The sequence below is a fragment of the Crocuta crocuta genome, unplaced genomic scaffold (assembly GCF_008692635.1).
Source record: "Crocuta crocuta isolate KB4526 unplaced genomic scaffold, BGI_CrCroc_1.0 scaffold288, whole genome shotgun sequence".
NCBI lineage: Eukaryota > Metazoa > Chordata > Mammalia > Carnivora > Hyaenidae > Crocuta > Crocuta crocuta.
In genome coordinates, this window is record NW_027532607.1 from 2,810,129 (window position 1) to 2,828,591 (window position 18,463).

Below are 18,463 nucleotides of genomic sequence, written 5' to 3' on the forward strand. Positions count from 1 at the left end.
CCTGTCCCCTCCCATGAGGCTGCACCTCTCACCACCTCCGGGGCTAAGAGGCAGAACTGGGGGGAGACTGGGAACAGGAAGGCAAATCCGATTCAAGAAAACTCTGTCCTGCTCTAATTGCTTGTGACACTTGCCAGAGACACAGCTCCTCTCACGTGACTGCCTTCATTTGTCACACTCACTGCCTTCGGGTGTCATCTCACTTTCTCTCTGTGGCTGACAGGCCCCCCAATTCAACCCGAGGGCCGTTAGCAAGGACAGCAACCAATGGAAGAGAAAGGAAAAGGGAATACCCCTGCCACGCACACACACCAGGGACTTCTGCTGTGGCTCCGTGGCCCACGTCTAGCCTCGAACTCCTCACCACCCCCAGTCCTTCCTGGGTCTCCAACCCTCTCCTCCCTCAGCCCCGGCTCCCACACCAACCCCAAGGGAATTCTTCCATAGGGGTCGCCCTGGTTCCCCATAAGTGGAAATAACAAGAGTGTCTACCTCACAAGGGGTCGCTGTGAGAAATAAGGAGACGGGTTCTAAAGTGTTAGTGCCAATGCCCGGCACAGAAGACAATAACTGCACAGATTTTATGGTGGTTGGTACTTGAGTTTTGTAACATTAAACAATTTTTGAGAAGTGACTTGGTAACACAGTTACTCTGTTTATTTTCCTTGGGGGTAAAAATGTTCCCAGGTCTGAAAGGCTGATTTGGACTTGAACTGAGCACAAGGCAGAGTCGACCACAGTAACTAGCACAGTCGGCTTTTGTCCACCAGGGGGCAGCACTCCATTGCCTGAGGGGACGAGACACCCACTCTTACCTATCAGAAGCCAGTAGTTCCTCAAGTAGTTGAGCTTGTTCTTCCCTTTGAGCCCAGGCTCAAACTTTAGGTCTGTGCTGGGCGTGATCACACACTCCCCTTTGTCCCCAATGGTGACCCCGTCAGTCTGGGGACCTTCCAGCAAAGGAAGTGTGCTGCCTCGGGGCTGTGAAGACAGAAGAGGAGTGAGGCCTGTGGGAGCCCTTGCGGATGAACACCCAAGGGACCGCCACCCTCCAGGGAAGTGATTTCTGTGTGGGGCTGGTCCAGGACAGTCAGAACAAGACACAAAGGCCCTAAGATGGCAGAGGCTCCTCCCTCAACATGTGACAAGGTTGTGTTGACATCTTTATCATGGACATCTTTTTTTTTTTTTCCCACAATGTTTATTTTTTTGAGAGAGAAAGAGAGACAGAGCACCAGCAGGGGAGGGGCAGAGGGAGAGAGAGGAAGACAGAGACTCCAAAGCAGGCTCCAGGCTCTGAGCTCTCAGCACAGAGCCCAATGTGGGGCTCGAACTCACAAGCTGTGAGATCATGACCGGAACCGAAGTTGGCCGTTTAACCGACTGAGCCACCCAGGCACCCTGTCCCATATCATGGACATCTTTTTTTTCTTTTTCTTTTTAATTCTTAGGTCTGGGAACTGGGCAGAACGTGTGTGGAATTCCCGGAGGCTCCTGTGAAGGGCAGAGGGAAGTCCACTGTGGAACAGTGACCAGGGTGGAACAAGTTCCAGCCAGAAGCCAGGTGCGGGCACTGCCCTGCTCACAGGAGCAGCCGACCACCTTACTGAGAAGACGAGAGATGCCACCCAAACATCTCCAATGCTGTCAGATCGTCATGCCTCGGAGATGCAGAGGAGCATTCTCAAGAGGCCGGTGAGGTCTGAGGGCCCCGGTAAGTCACAAGAGGATGGGGAGGCTTTGGACAGGAAAAAGGAGGGAGAGCATGTGAAGTGTGAGGCGCAGCCTGAACAAAGGTGGAGAAAGGCGAACAGGAAGCTTCTGGAATCAGGGAGAAGATGGAGCATACGACTCTTACAAAGACGCTAGCAGTGTGGCCAAAGGGCCCTGTGTGACTGGGCTGAGGAAGGCGTGAATGCCAGTGTGGGGACCTTAGACTTGAACATGAAAGCAAAGTGGAATGACCAGGGCTCTTGTCATGCATCTTTCCTCACAAAGTAGAATGTGGGCAGAAACTGTCTTTGAGGATTTAAGACCTGTGTCTTGCATTCTTTACCCACAGGGTGTTCATTTATAATTCAGAGTCATTCTTTGCTAAATGGAACAGGAGCGGTTACGAGGAGGCTGCATCTGTGGGCCCCCAAAGTAGACTTACCACAACGGCGACGCCCTCGTGTACCATGGAGGGGGAGGCGTACAGGCTGGTGGAGTATTTCCCGACATACAGGGTGGGCCTAGAGACACAGAAACACACATTCCACAGCCATTTAACTTCTGCATCCCACAAAAGGGGCCTTTCTGGAGAGAAGTATCCCAGCCCCAAATGTCACTCAGAAGAATAACCAGATTAACCCCTAGCATTCCAAGCAGGGGTGATGTAAAGGCAGAGCTACTGTCCTGGGAACCTGGACGGCAGGCCCCAGCTGTCACTGTCTACAAAGATGTGCACAAGTCACCTAAGGGCAAGCCTGGATTTCCTCCTCTGCAAATGGCAGGGCTGCACTAGAGCGTCCCCGCGATGGTCATAGAGAGAACCGTGTGCAGTGATTGTCCCGGAAGGACTGAATGCTTGCAAGCACTGCAAAGTCTCTAAGATGCCCAGCCCTGGCCACAGCACACTCTGACACCGAGCTGCCGTTCTTTCTCCAGATTCTCAAGGAGTCCAGAGGTTCTACAGAAGCCCTAAGAAACAATCAACTGCTCTAACTGGGAGGACTACAGCAAAGGGACACACAGAAAGTTCCAACCGGGTGGGACTTCCGGTCCCCTGGCTGAGCGGGCTGGCCCTGGGGGTGTTGAGGAGTGCGTGGGCTTTGGCTTTGGCTGTGGTATCAGCATGAAGATGTGGGGGCGGCACCTCCAGACCCTTCTGGTTTCTGTCAACAGCCAGTTTGGGGTTGGCCATCCACTGAATTCTTGAAACCTCTCTCAGCAAATATTTTACGTCTGAAAGATGTACAACTTAGAGAGCACTTTCTTTCCAGTCCCCTTTGCTCTTTTCTGCAGCTCTATAAGGTGGGAACTTGGGGGCAGCAGGTCCAAGGGACGGAGTTTCAGGCTGTTAACAGGCAGGGATGGTGACCACAAGCCTGGTGTGTCTTAGACGGACACACTGTAACACTCTTCCTGATTTTGACAATGCTTCAAAAACAGAAAAAATTCAGAAAACACAGTTTAAAAACAAACACATCTCCTGTATTCCCGCCAGCTGAGACACACCCAAATTGTACTGTAGCTCTCTACTGGCCATCTCTTTCTTATCCCTGTCCATAATTTTATTTAATATCCAAGAATTCTGAAGCATCAAGGGATGCCCCAGTTCCTATACGTACTATGAGCTTTCTGAATGGGCCCGTCTTGGCTGTGCATACACCCCACAGCTTCAGACCCCACGTGCCCTGAACCCCGGCGTCCAGCATATGGTACGCTACACGGCAGCAGGACCGGGACGTTTGGGTCACAGCTGCCCTCTTCTTCCCCTGAGTTCCCGGACTCACGTCAGCTTGCTCTTGGCCTCCGTCTCCTTGGGGAACGGGTACTTCCACTTGGTGATGCGGCCCACCTCCCCAGACATGAAGGTCAGGTAGCGCAGGGTCTCCACCGCGACGTTGATGTGCATCACCTTCCTCAGACCCTCCCGCTGCCAGACATAAAAGGCCACCACAGGGGAAGCATAGTTTTGGATCCACAGGACGTCGCCAGATTCACTGTCCACGGTCACCACCAGCCCATCGCCGTTGGACACAAAGTGGGACATCTCTGTACAGATCAAATAAACAAAGCATGTGTCTTATGACCACATCCTCTCTGTCTCGCAAGTGGCAGTCACTCAGCTAGAGGAAATAAGACTTCTGGAGTATTCTCAGATATCCTCCCAACAGTTTCACTTGTTTCCAGTGAACCCCTGCAGGCTCTATGACACCAAGACATGAGAGCTGCCTGCCTGATAAACGTAAGAGAGGGTCACTCTCGGGAAGGCAATTTACTTGGGGAGATTCTTCAGCACTCTGTTCAATTAGTGAGAGTAGGTGCGGAGGAGAAAAGAGCCAGAGGAGAGGCCTATGGCTCTGATATTTTAAAGCAATCATTTCGAACCGACTGATCGAGTTGAAAGTCAAAGCTGACCACTGACACTGCCCACGTCTGCCCACAGAGGGCATTTCTGGAAGACTTTCAGGTATCGGTTTTCAGATGGCAAAACCTGTTTTTAGTGTTCATTTGAGCTGGGACCATGTTTGTGTCACAGGGGATGAGTCACATTTAGGAGGTGGGCTGTCAAATGTCACAGCTGATAATTCTGCTTCCCATGGGCTTGTGGTGCATTCCTTCTGTGACACGGAGGGACTCGGCAAAGCGCACTCCTCATTTCTCTCAGGCTAAACTCCCCACCTGTTTTACTGACGTTTCCCTCCACACTTCTCACCCGGGCCTCGGCCTTTAATACTGTCGAATTATTTACTATAAGCCCAGAAGCTGGTGATCCAGAGTGCCCTAAGAGAAAATCCAGCGTCCAGGAGTGATCGCTTCCTCACGGGTCATAAATACTCAGCCGACTTCGCACGGCCACCTGGGAGCACTTACTGTAGTCCCCGTCGTCCTCTGGCAGCGAGGCCGCATAGTCGAAGTAGGTGGCATTCCACCGGAGCTCGCGGGTTTTGGTGTCGTACATGGTGATGGTGTACTCTGGAGAACACACACCAGTCCGTTACCTGGAGGGGCCGCGGCACCTGCTGAGGTGCTGACCTTATCTAAACTACAACAGACAAGGGGCACCTGGGTTGCTCAGTCAGTTAGGTGTTTGACTCTTGGTTTCAGCTCAGGTCTTGATCTCACGGTTTCATAAGATCAAGCCCTGTGTAGGGCTCTGTGCTGGGCATAGAGCCTGGTTGGGATTCTCTCTCCTACCCTCTCTCTCAGAATAAATAAACAAACCTTAAAGTAAATAAATTACAACAGACACATCCTCTCAAAATTGTGTGTAAAATATCCAAGCCGTCTGCGTAGAATGAGAAAGGCCACGTGGATGAGAACTGAAGTCCCAGACACAGGTGAACCCGGCTGATGGCATGTGGAATAGCCACTCATGCTGCGTCCTTGAACTCATGACTCACAGAATCAGTATCATGGTGGTATTTGTGGTTTGGTTTTTTTTTTTTAATTGCACATCACTCTTTTTTTCTTTTTTTTATCATGGCGTTTTTAAAGCCACCTAAGTTGTGGGGTGGTTTATTATACAGCAATAGCTGATCTTACAGAAGGGTACCTGGAGGTGGGGTAGGGCCATAACAGAAAAATGAAACATGTAGCATTGACCGGGACGAGGTGGCAGCTGGAGGCTGGCAGGTCACCGTGGAGACAGAGAGAGCAGTAAGGAAATGCCACTGGAAGCTGAGAAGGGGTGACCCAGCTTACACAGCGGTCGCACAATTAGAAAGACCAGTGCTTGCAGTCACTTGCAAAGTGCAAAAAAGCACCAAGGGAACTTGTGGATCGGGTGGAGACCCCTGGGCGCCCCAAGTACTTTCTCCTTGGTGAATATAATGCAGAACCAAGAAGCTAAAGAAGAAACCATTCAGTTTTCAAGCTGAATACAGAGAAAACACAGAGGGTTCAGGCCCAATGTCCCAGCTAAGCTGGAAAAGATTCTCACTGTAAAAACTAGCCTCAGGGTCAAGATCAAATCAAGACAAAAATGTGCATACCTGGCGGAGAGGGACGCGCTACTGAACGTCTTTAAAAATAGCACTGCTTTCTTCTGGGAACTGCTTGGAAAATGTTTGAGTGAGGGAAACCCAGCCAGGGAAGAGACAAAGGGGGAGGTAAGCAGAGGCTCTGCAGGCTGTGGGGGTCTGGGCTAATCCCTCAGGCGGGGGAGCCGTGGAGGAGTCTTCTCAAGGGGAACAATGTGGTAAATCTGTTTGGAGAAAACAGCTCTGGCCACCTTCTAGAGAATCAAGCCTGGGGGCAGAGACCCAGGCGGAGGTTACTTCAGGTTCATGTTTGGAAACAGGCCGATTGTACACAACAAAAGGTTCTTTCTTACCTGTTCGCCCGAGATACAGCAGAGAAGTCGATGGGCAGAGACTGTCTGCAAAGGCTGATGACAAAGTCTGCTGCTTCTCCCCGGTCAGGAGGTCAATTACATACCAAATGTCCTGCTTTTTACCTGAAAGGTCATGAGGGCACGCTGTGGCTTACGCTCATCCAATATGGGAAAAAAAAAATCTATCCCTGCCAAACTAGCAGGCCAAGATGTTCTCCACGTAGAGAGGCCCGAAGTGCTTGCGATGTTGAAGACACATCCATCAGGCTCCAGGGTGACAAGGTAGGTGGTAATGTGGAGGTAATAAAGCTTCTTGAGCCACTGGGTCTTATAATAACTTAATAACCTAATGATGGTTTAAAAATGTCTTCAAACCTACTAACCTAATAACTCATAGATTTTATTGCTTTGATTAGTGACCTTAAATATAAAAAGCCTGCGGCGGGGGGGGGGGGGGAGTTGTGCTGGGTGGCTCAGTCGGTTAAGTGTCCGACTCGATCTTGGCTCAGGTTTTTGAGATCTGGCTATGTGCTGACAGCACAGGGTCTGCTTGAGATTTTCTCTCTCCCCCTCTCAAAATAAATAAACAAACTTTAAAAATATACATGAAAAGCCTGGCCTATAAAGGGCAATCCTTTTCTCATAGACTAGGGTCTATATAAATATAGAAATGGACCCAAGGGTTCACCTCTCTGGTAACCATTATTCATAGATCTCCGCGTCCCTACTAAGGAGCCCACGTGTACAGAGGATCTACAATCACTGTTTACAACTCTAATTAGCTGATACCTCAGACTGGGCAGTAGTTGCCTATAACCTGGTGCTAATGAGGCCAAACTTGTCTCAGCCCCTGACCCCAGTCAGTAAGTTATTCGCCAGCCACACACTACACCCCACTCCTCGGTCAGCTGATTAAAAGGTATGAACGGGTGGACAACACAGCCAAACAACACTACTGGGAAAACTCAAAGCATATGCATCTACGACCTATGGAACATACACCAGAACACTGTCCTGGTGAGTCAGTAGCACAGGCCTCTCATCTGAAAGTCAACACGTTCACCGTAATGTGTGCGTTTCTGTTTTGCAAGGCATGGCCTTATGTGGTCACTTGTATCTTCCTAACTTATTGGTCAAGGTTCCTCTTTCAAGACACTTGGAAGCAGAGTAGAGATGTCAGGAAGATCACAGGTCATCAGAATTTGCTAAAGCTACACTTAGTTCTAAGAGATGTAACATATATGCCTTGTCTACATTTGTGAAACTTGTCGATGATAACTTTCTGTTCCACAAAATCTTAATACGAAAAAGGTCTGCAGATAGAGTGAAAACATCACCCTCCAGCTATGACCATGATCCTTTTCCCTCTGGTATGACACCCTTCTGGTTACTTCAAGAACCATCACGGTCTGCATAACTCTGCTACCTCTTTAATGATGGACTGGGCAACTGCCACAAATTTAAGTATGGCTGAGTGAACTCACTTAGGAGGGTACCACGCAAAGATGATGGAAACACGCTATCCAAAATGCATCATAAAGGATGAGCTGCTGGCAAAAGCTAGAAGACCAGACAGAAAACAGGGACACAGATGGTCAGATGGGCCCGGGGCCTGGCCCAGGGGAGAGAGAGAGAAAGCCTCTGTTGAACACTTCCTCTGAGTCTCGAGGCTTGGGACTTCCTCTTTCTGAAGATGTGGAGGAAAGCAACAGCTCTAGAGTCCCTGGCAAAAACTTACAAATCCAGCCTGCACTTCATGCCCAGAAATACACATAAAGCTCCTGAGGCATGAATAGGCAATAAGTACTTTCAGTTCCTTAAAGGAAAGGTGCTGTATAAATACAGGATATTATTACTATTATGATTTCAAGATAAACACAGCTCTCCTTTGTATTACAAATGCATTTTTATTGACATTTTGGCAGCAACACAGTAAAAGAAAAGAGGCAATCTGCTGCTTTGAAAGAGGTGACCCCCATCGGTATGAAGGCAGTTTATCTAGCCAAGCTGTTAAGTGCTGTTTTATCCAATATTCTGATAGCAGGAAATACTAAGAAAGTCCTATAATTAATAGGCAGAACCTGGCTTCCCTTTCTTGGCTCAGAGTCTTGTGTTCACTTTAAATTTCATCCGATTGCTTCTGGGTATGTTGCAATCTTTAAATCACAGGGGTAAGTCAACACAGCAGCTAAAACCCTTGTTAAATGAATAACCGTATTAATGGTGTCAAGTCTGCTCCCAAGTGAGGGGAACCTTGTCTTAATTGGTCAGCTGATCCTGGCGTGAACAAGCATAACAGAGGCAAGAAAGACCTTTCCCAGAAGGGCTGGTAGGGAGTGACTGCACACTTCTCTCTCAGACACACCACTGTCCCAGAACCGGGGACTCACTTCCAAAGAGATCAAAGTTTCAGTGTTGCAAACGGGAACTCTTACCCATGTAGAGAATTCCATCTGAACTTCGGCATGGGGATGCCTGTACGAGCTCTGGGATGGTAAAGGGAAGTTTCTTTAAAAAAAAAAAAAAAAAAAAAGCAAAGGAAAAAATAAGTTAACCAAGTCTTGTGCAATAATTATAATTTTACTGTAGTCTTTCTGTTACCCAATTCTGCTAAAAAGAGAGAAGCAGTGTTGATGGTAGATGGGAGTTTTCCTAACTGGAAACCAGGAACGAACAAGGGGTGCCCAGGTGCCCTAGGCTTCTGTACCCACTGTGGACAAGCCTCCAGCCACCAGGTCCCCTCCAGGAGCCCCTCAGAGTGTCTTGTCCAGAGCACTTCTGGGGAAGGCATAAACCTTTTCTGAAAACACTTACACAAATATGGGGAGTGACAGATTTGACAGATTCTTTGAAATCTGGGGTGGCAGGTGGGAAGGTGGGGGAGGGTTAGAAAGAATTCTCCTCTTGGAAAACTGACCCAGAGTCAGCTAGGCTGAGTGAATGACATGCTTTTCAGAGTGTCCGTGAGCCATGAGATTAATTCTGAAGAGGAGTGACCTCTGCACCCAGCTGAAGCTTTAAGGGAAAGGAGAAGTCAGCATTATGTGGGTGACCCAGGAGTCTGAGATGGAAAACGGAGTTCTGATGTTTGCTTCAGAAAATAATTCTCTATTGGAAAACAAACAAACAAACAGAAAATTAAGCCATTTTAGGTAACAAAAAGAAATTATGGTAGGTGCCAGGAAAAGAAACTCAAAGGAATCCACACGTTTCAACTGCATTTCATCAGAAAACTGATTCTTCTGAGTCCACACAGCTGACATCTGAGGAGTTCTTCTGGTTAATATTCGTTTCGGTATACTTTATTTTTAGAACATTCTGTGTTCTTGAAACTATTCTATACATATACCTGCTTCTACTACACTGTCATCTTTTTCTCCAAAAAAGAAAAGATTTCTCTCTAGCTTTAACAAACAGAACTTTAAATAATCAATTGGTTGGATTTTCCCATTATCCCAACACTTAAATGAAGCCTTAGGAAAGGACAAATGCCACAGAGAAGCTGTCGTGACTGGACTGGATTTCTGTCAGGTGTTTTGGAGAATCAGAAAGTCATTGCAAGGCCTCCAGTCTGGACTCCTATAGCGTCTGCTAAGCATGTCTACAGGCCCCTCTGGACCCAGCTGGGAAATAGGCTGCTCCCGGAACACAGGAAGGCGTCAGGGGTGGTGGTCAGAGCATCCTTTGGAAGTTAGAGCTCAAGGCCTGAGTTCCAACACTTGAAGCTTTGGCCTTGGGCACATTCCTTCACCTCTGTGGACGAGGTTTCCATGTATCTTACAGGGGATAACACCTGTATCCCAGAGGGCTGCTGAAATATGAGACAGCTTCTACAGATAGTTCCACACAGCGTCCAGCAAAAAGTGCTTCAGAAACAGGCTCCAGAAACGGGGAGAGAGATGCCCAAGGTGAGACACACACACCTCTCCACAGGCTTGCCTTCCTCCCCCCTGTTCCAGTCACAGGCATTCATAAAACAGTTTAAAAGTACGCCAATTAGAGTTCACAGCCACTTAGAGTCTAGACCGCCGCTTCTCGGCCTTAGCTGCACATCAGAATCACGTGGGAGGCTTTTGAAAAAAATTTCCTATTGAAGCAGAACATACAAACAGCACACGTTGGGTGCACAGCTCAGCTAAGGTTTGCAAAGCGGACAGTGCATGTAACCAGCATCCACGTGAAGCAGCAGAACATTTCCAGCACTCCGAAAGCCCTTGCCTTCTCTTCCAATCATAACCTCCCAGGGTCACCATTATCCTGACTTCAAAACAGCATAGGCTGGTTTTTCCTGTCTTTGAGTTTTATATAAACGAATCATTCAGTGTGTAGCCTTTCTGGTTTGTCATCTTTTGTCCAACCTCCTGTTGGCAAGGCTCATCCATGCTCCTGGGTAGTGTCACAGACTGTTCGTCCTCGCTGGTGGAGACCACTAAAGTTGTATCATTATTCCATAATTTATTTATTGTGTCCACTACTGATGCTGTTTGGACAGTTTTCACTTTCCAGCTATTCTATGTAAAGCTGTAGCACATCTGGTACCTGCCTTTGGGGAACATATAAACAGACACTTCTGTGGGTACACACTGACCCGGGAAGGATTCCTGGGTCATAAAGCTTTACAGATTCTGCCAGGTTCCAAACCGGATAAACCAAGTTGCACTTCCACCAGCAGTGTCCAAGAGTTTTATGAATCTTTTGTTGGAGTCAGATATGTACTTCAAGTACACTGTGGCCTGCCTCTCTTAATGGTGTCTCTTAACAAAGAAAAATTCTTAATTGTAATATAGTCCAATATATCTATTTTTTTCCTTTCTCATTAGGCTTGGGAGGGGGGTTCTGTTTTGTTCATCTCATCCCATTTAAGAAATGTTTTTCCTACTCTAAGGTCATGCAGATGTTCCGTTACTTTTTTTTCCTTAAAGTTCTGTCTTTACACTTCACACTTAGATATGCAATCTCTCTGGAACGCAGCTCTGTGTGTCTGGTGTGAGGCAAGAGTTAAGCTTCTTTTTCCATGTGGATATCCCAGTTGACTCGTGCCATTTACTGAAAGACCACTCTCCTCCATTGCACTACAGCCTTACCTCTGTCAGAAGTCAGGTGACCATCTGTGTGGGCCTGTTTCTAACTTCTCTTATCTAGGGAGCTTTTAAAATTTCCTGATGACCTAGATCAATTAAATGGAAGCTTTAGGCATTGCAACCCATACTCAGTATTTTTTTGTTTGGTTTAGAGCTCCTCAGGTTATCACAATGTGTAGCTAAGGTTGAGAACCACTGGTCTAGATTCTCAGATGAAGACAGGAATGGAATATCACCTGTCCCCATACCCCATAAAGGGACGTCTGCTGGGGTGGAGGTGGGGGTGGGGGACAGTGCTTCAAACTACCCTCCACCCCCAATTTGAAATCGCCAGTCAGAGCAAGCCCTGTTGCCAAAGGGAGTATCATACCCCTCCAGTGTGTTGGCTGGGCCTTGAGAACCTGTTGGTCTAGACCAATGTTTTGGAATTCTGGCTGCCAGCTAAAAGCTCATTTAGGAAGCTGTAAAAAAGATATTGATGCCCAAGTCTCACTGCAGAACCCCTGAATCAGAAACTCCGGGAATATTTTTTTATGCTCTCAGGTGATCTCAGTGTGCAAAGTTGAGGACCACTGGCCTGGAACCTCTGAAGAACAAAAGAAGCTAAATGTACTCACCGTCAGGCCTTCATTATTCTTGCTCCCAAGCGTGTACAGGCTGCCGTCATTGGGATCTGGGAGGAAGGCAGGCCTAGAGATTAAGCAATAAGTATCAATAATAAATTATAGCCCAGGGCACAGAACAAAACATCAAAGCCATGCAAAGCCATGATGGGGAGGAGGGGGAGAATGTGTGTGTATAAGACAATTCCACCCACCGCTCTTTCATTTTTAGCCACAAATAAAATATCCCTATGGTGATAGGCTATGTTTGAGCAGAAAAAAGCAACCTGCAAAAAAAAAAAAAAAAAAAAAAAAAAAAACACTAAAAGGGNAAAAGTAAAAAACCATAGAAGGGTAAATCATCATTTGGTCAAAGCATTCCGGATGATGATAAATAAGTGAAAAGTCTGCTTTCCAGTTTCCAAGTCGATTGTGTATGGAATTTTAGTAATTAATACTTAATAGCATGGAACAGTACATAAACAGGGAGGACAGATCTACCTTCAGTGTTCAACAAACGTTTATTTTTACACTGGAGGCAATAAAAGCAGACTCTGAAAGCTTGACATCTGACAGGACCTGCCGAGGAGATGGATGGTCTCTGGTATGTGGCTTCCCAGGAAGCAGATACGAGGTCGTCTTTGATACAGTCAACCTTCTAAAGTCTACACTCTGGCGGCACCCGGGTGGCTCAGTCGGTTAAGCGTCCGACTTCGGCTCAGGTCATGATCTCACAGTTTGTGGGTTCAAGCCCCGCATTGGGCTCTGTGCGGACAGCCAGCTCAGCGCCTGGAGCCTGCTTCGGATTCTCTATCTCCCTCTCTCTCTGACTCTCCCCTGTTCATGCTGTCTCTCTCTCTCTCTCAGAAACAAATAAATAAGAAACATTAAAAAAATAAAGTCTGCACTCTGACGAGTCACTCGGAAGCCCCTTGCTGAATCTTTTCCATACTTAGGATGTCCCATCACGTGAGCTCTTGCAGGGGCCATAACACACGCTGCAGGAGCAGTTCCCGTCCAGGCTTCCCCTCCACCGTAAGACACAGTCAAGAGGTAGAGATCTCAACTCTCTGGTAGGACTTTGGAAGCTTATGCTCAAAACTCCACTTGAGTTTCATCTCAAATAAGACTTTTTAATATCGCTGCCTCTGCTCGCCACCCCAGCAGCTGACCCCCTTTCCCCAACACAGGTCACAGAACCTGTAAGACTTCCTGTCTCCACCACTGTGATTATACTTTAAACGTATGCACATATGTACTCCCAGCAGCTAGCTTCCTAAATACTGACTGAATAGTCAGGAAAATGAATTAAAGGGAAGTGTTTAAGCAAATCCGAAGACTTACTCTTCCACATGCGTTGGAACCTGCAGAACAGGATCTGTGGGGAAGAACAAAGGCATCATCAGACAGACTTGAAAATACTGGGATTCTGAGAAGGCCTCCAGGACTGACTCACGAGTGGCACCGACAACTTAAATTTACTGCATGAGATAACGTACGCGAAGATACGTTAGAAAACACACACTCAAAGACAGATGTAGGCTCTTATGATGGTGGCCGAGGGTGGAGAGAGAACAGAGCAGAATGGAACTGCTGTCAATAAACGTGCACACAGGGGCAGCTGGGTGGCTCAGTCGGTTAAGCCCTGGACTCTTGATTTTGGCTCAGGTCATGATCTTGCATGGTCTTGAGACTGAGCCCCACACCGGGCTCCATGGTCAGTGTGGAGCCTGCTAGGGATTTCCTCTCTCCCCCTCTCCCCCGCCCCTCCTCTGCTCCTGCTAGCTGTCTAAACAAACAAACAAACAAACATTGAAAAAAAAAAGGGGGGGGGGCGCCTGAGTGGCTCCTTGCTTAAACATCCAATTTCAGCTCAGGTCATGATCTCATGGTCTGTGAGTTCAAGCCCCACATGGGACTCTGTGCTGACAGCTCAGAGCCTGGAGCCTGCTTCGGATTCTGGGTCTCCCTCTCTCTCTGCCCCTCCCCCACTCATACCCTGTCTCCCTCTTTCTCAAAAATAAACATTTAAAAACTTTTTTTAAAAAAAAAAAGAAATGTGCACATAGACAGTGAAGGAAGAACCAGTCACAACCCACAGTGGACAATGGGTCACAGTGTCTCTACCTGACACATCAAGGACTTTTAAAACCTAAATGATCACTTTGTCATATACCTAGCGTGGTACTAGGTACTCCCATGAGGAAAAACAAAACTATGGCTTAAGAATAAACTTTCCTTTGATGAGAATTTTCTTGAATGGTAAGTGGACATACCCCTTTGGGGCAGCGATAGGGCAACCTTAGCACCTCCAAGGGCTTGTTCCCCTTGATTCCCTTTGATCCATTTCAATAAAATCTTATGTAAAAGTAATACAAAATATGGGACACTTGGGTGGCTCGGTCAGTTGAGCATCCAGCTCTTGATTTCTGTTCAGGTCATGATCTCATGGTTCATGGGACGGAGCCACACGTTGGGCTCCATGCTGGGCATGCAGCCTGTCTGGGATTCTCTCTCTCTCCCCCTCTCTCTCCACCCCTCCCCTGTGCTCTCTCTCTAGCGTGCTCTTTCTCAAAATAAATAAACTTCAAAAAATAAAAACAAAGTACAAAATATAGAAAATCCTTTGCGTACAAAGAAGCTCATATGAGCATTACAAATGACAACGATTCAGTAATATGGGTAAATTAAGGACTGTCCAGTTGGCAGAAAATTAAGGCTTCTAGAAGGCCTTATAAAGTTTTAAAACATGTACAACAAATCTTTATATTTTGATGTTCAAGAGAAAAGATAACATTACACAGAATATTAATGCAACTGGGGAGAAAATCTTCAATGCACAGAAAAAAACAGAAAGGCAAAAAATGCTAATTGTGAATTATTTTTGTTGGAAATAAACATGACCCCCCCCCCACTTTTTTATTTCCCAAAACTTGCATAACAACAGGCAGTACCTTTTACATTGGAAAAAAAGGGTTTTTCCCAAAGTCAGTTTTCTATTTGCAGTAGAGTCAAAAATGGCAGAATCTCTCTCCCCCCTCATCCCAGGCATGACTCAAGAGGACGCTCCTGGTTCCCTGGGGTCGATGGCGCCATGAGGACACACTGACACGACACAGGGCTCAAGTCCACAGCGTGAGACAGCTCCGTCATGAGGGGTTCCTGGCAACCAAAGGCCCACAGGCTGCACAGCCATGCTGTGAGCGACTCCCAGCTGGGGGTGAGGAGGGCTAAAATCGGGACAGGATTTTTGGACAGAGAGTTCCGGGCCCCACAGGCTGTGCGTGTGGTGACAGACGGCTGCCTGACTCCCCCAGTCACCTGGGATTCTCAGAGGAGGAAAACGCTTTCAAGCCTTATCATCTGTTGACTTTTCTTTACAAGCCCAGCTCCGACATGAAAGCATACGGTGTTCACTGTGACAGAAGTCACACAGACCACACAGCACATGTGGTCTGTGGGCAGCAAACAAACAATTCATTAAACCAGAAACATTTAAGGAAACAAGAGGAACTTTCGGTGAGTAAGCCTCTGTTTATCGTTCCCATTAATCGCCTCTCGGTACAAACAGACTGATGCAAGAGACAGGAAATAAGGGCACGCAGCATTCACCCCACTGAAGAAGTCAAGGTGCAATTACAGCCCAGTACTTCCACACAGCCCTGAAGCCACGCAAGCCAGGCAAAGCAGGAAGGCCGTGCTCCAAAGAAAGCACAGCAGTCAGGAGGCATCTTTTTTGCCCATTTCAGCTACTTCACGGTATCACAGGTACACACAGATGAAGAGGGGACACTGCTGGACTCTAGCACTTTCACCAGAAACAAGACATGGAGCCTGACAGGATTTCGAGTCCGGTCTGTAGGCTTATCTTTGCCGTACAGCGCTTGCTCACTCTTAGGGTCTTGCCTTCAGGTGGTGATTTTCCTGGGTTTCTAGAGCTTGTCCACGGGTCACCTGACGCTGAGGCCTTAAGTCCCCAAATGTGTCCTGCACCAGACAGGTTCAGTGTCAAGTGAAGACCCAGGCCATCGGCAAGAGCTGACCAGGCTGACACCTATGCAGCTGTTTAAGATCTGTGTTTTCTCGGGGCACCTGGGTGGCTCAGTCGGTTAAGCGTCCAACTTTGGCTCAGGTCATGACCTCACGGTTGATGGGTTCGAGTCCCGTGTCGGGCTCTGTGCTGACAGCTCAGAGCCTGGAGCCTGCTTCAGATTCTGTGTCTCCCTCTCTCTCTGCCCCTCCCCTGCTTGTGCTCTCTCTCAAAAATAAACAAACATAAAAAAAAAAAAAAGATCTGTGCTTTCTCTAGGCTTAGGAGGAGAGGAAGGTCAGCATTGTCACTCACTGGGTAAAATGAGGTCCCTGGAAGGAACATGTGCGGAGTTGTAGGCCAGGTGACAGCACCACCATTACGTCAGCTCTGGCAGGCGAGCAAAGTGCGGCTTGGCTTCTGAGGGGTAGCAGTGACCTAGGCCCTAGGATTTTTTTTCCCCTTAAAGAATCACTTGAATCACTTTGCTATTCCTTCTACGTATACTTGAAATCTCCCATAACATAAATGGTTAAAGATAAAAATATCTGGAAGGCCAGCAAAACAAAAGTAAGCAGCGTCATCTGAATATGTGCAACGAAAGCCCAACGTGAAGAAATGGTTGTTTTTGTTTAATAATGAGAATGTGTATCAGGCAAGATTCTAGCTTTGAAAAAAAAAACAAACAAAAACCAAACAAACAACTCAGCCATGTGAACAGAAACCTGGCCTAACTGTAAGGCTATAAACAAACACTGCTCCAGAATGAACCACTCTATCTATATGGAGACTGATAAGGATAAAGGCCATCTCATAAAGCTGCTTTACTTTCAGAAGGAAAAAAAGTGGGGCGGNGAAAACAGGTGTTACTCAAGGTAAAGGTAAGGATCTCAGAGGAGGAACTGGCTTAGGTAGAAATAAACCTCACTGTTCCCCAGGGAACACGCTGGACAGACCCGATTCCCTAGTGGGTCCAGCTCGAGCCCGAAATGGCACAGTCTTCACACCCAGAGAGAAACCTGGATGAGGTTATGTGACAACTCACCGCTACTGTTGTGCTAATCGAATCCTCCTTTTTAACCCGGGACAGAAATGGCTCAGAACAGATGTTTACACCTTTCCTTTGCCCAAGTTCCCACGTACCTTTTTATTTCCAAAAGATGTGAGTTTTCGTCTTTCCACAAACACGTTTCTCACCTGCGTTCTCCATCCCGTCCCCTCTGGGATCTCACGCCCTCTCTGGGACTGGGTGGCACGTGGACTCTTGACTTTCCTTCCCTCCTGAGCTACGGGCCTTCGTGGCCCCACCCAGCACCACCAACAGCCCTGCCTACCCTTTCCGCTGCTTCTTGACCATTCGGGTGATCCCACACGCCCACTGCCCAGACCACGCAGTCGGAGGCAGCCTCTCCACTGCCACTTCCCACTCTGTGGCTCGCCCCGCCCCTCGGATGACTCCCCCTTTGGCCTCTGTGACCCTGCACGGCCTGATTTACGGCCCCCCTCTCCCTTGGCTCCCTCTTTGTCTACTCCCAACAGGGAGGGACATTTCCAGGTTCTCCCCGGAGTTCTCTCAGAGAGCACATCCATCTCTGTAACTTCAACGATTTGCGGGGGAGAGTCGAGGTCCCCGTCTCCTGAGCTCTCCTTTCTGGATCAACTGGACATTTCCACTATTTCCTATCAGAACTCAGCTACCACCCGCCCAAAGTCACACCCTCCATCCTTTACCTCAGATCAACCTCTACCCTGGACTACCCTATTTTGTTAACGGCACCACTGTTCTCTTAGAAGGCAGGCAGGCAGGCGCCAATGACACTGCTGATGTTCATTTCTCTCCAGCACATCCCATCTGTTGCAAAACCCTAGGGTCTACTTCGATAACAATTGTCATTTTGTTTCCTACACCCAATATCCCTCCAACATCATCAGAGCCCCTTCCCTTTCCAGGACTCCCTTTTCTCCTAGTCTAGGTGGCCTCTGGATTGAGCCGAGTCTGTGCTTAAATCCCAGCTCTGCCAATTACCAGCTGAGTGACCTCAGCAAAATTACCTAATCTCTGGGCCTGAATTCCTCATCAATAAAGAAAAAAAACCCAGAGAAATAATACCAAGCTCATGAGGCATCTCTATGTGGATTAAGTGGGATTAAATGTTTGTCAAGATTTACGTCTGTGCCTTGACACAGAGAACAGTGATCCTTTTAAGGACAGAAGTCAGAGTATTCTTCTTTACTGCTCAAAAGCTTTCGGTGATTCCCATCTCACTCGTAAAGGCCAATGGCTACACAGTGGCCTGCAAATCCCACACAATTCCACTCTCTTACCCTCTAATGCTCTCCCACTATTTCCTCCTTGCTTATTCCAGCCAAGCTGGCCTCCTTGCATTCCTGAAATAACGTCTAGCCTGTCCCTGCCTCAGGGCCTTTGCATTTGCTGCACCCTCTGCCCACATCTTTGATCAAACGTCACCATCTCATGGAAGAGAGCTCTTCCATGACCACCTCTTACCCCCCAGGGACTCCCTACCCCTCTTCCCTACTAGATTTTTCTCCACAACACTTACCACCCCTGAAGTACAGTATATTTTACTTAGTTTTTAAAAATGTCTGACTCTGGGGCGCCTGGGTGTCTCAGTCAGTTAAGTGTTCAACTCTTGATTTCTGCTCAGGTCATGATCTAACGAGCCCCATGTTGGGCTCTGTGCTG

General features: G+C 47.7%; 1 protein-coding gene across 1 annotated transcript in view; it reads right to left on the minus strand.

Moving 5' to 3' along the window:
• The window catches only part of ERN1 (endoplasmic reticulum to nucleus signaling 1), a 53,921-nt gene that overhangs the window by 22,683 nt on the left and 12,775 nt on the right, over positions 1–18,463 (minus strand). The window contains exons 2-9 of the mRNA XM_077780357.1: positions 13,071–13,104; positions 11,742–11,814; positions 8,479–8,551; positions 6,044–6,166; positions 4,582–4,683; positions 3,498–3,759; positions 2,156–2,234; positions 816–981 (exon numbers count right to left, since the gene is read on the minus strand). Coding sequence (XP_077636483.1) covers positions 816–981; positions 2,156–2,234; positions 3,498–3,759; positions 4,582–4,683; positions 6,044–6,166; positions 8,479–8,551; positions 11,742–11,814; positions 13,071–13,104 — 912 coding nt within the window. The remainder of the gene's footprint in view (positions 1–815; positions 982–2,155; positions 2,235–3,497; positions 3,760–4,581; positions 4,684–6,043; positions 6,167–8,478; positions 8,552–11,741; positions 11,815–13,070; positions 13,105–18,463) is intronic.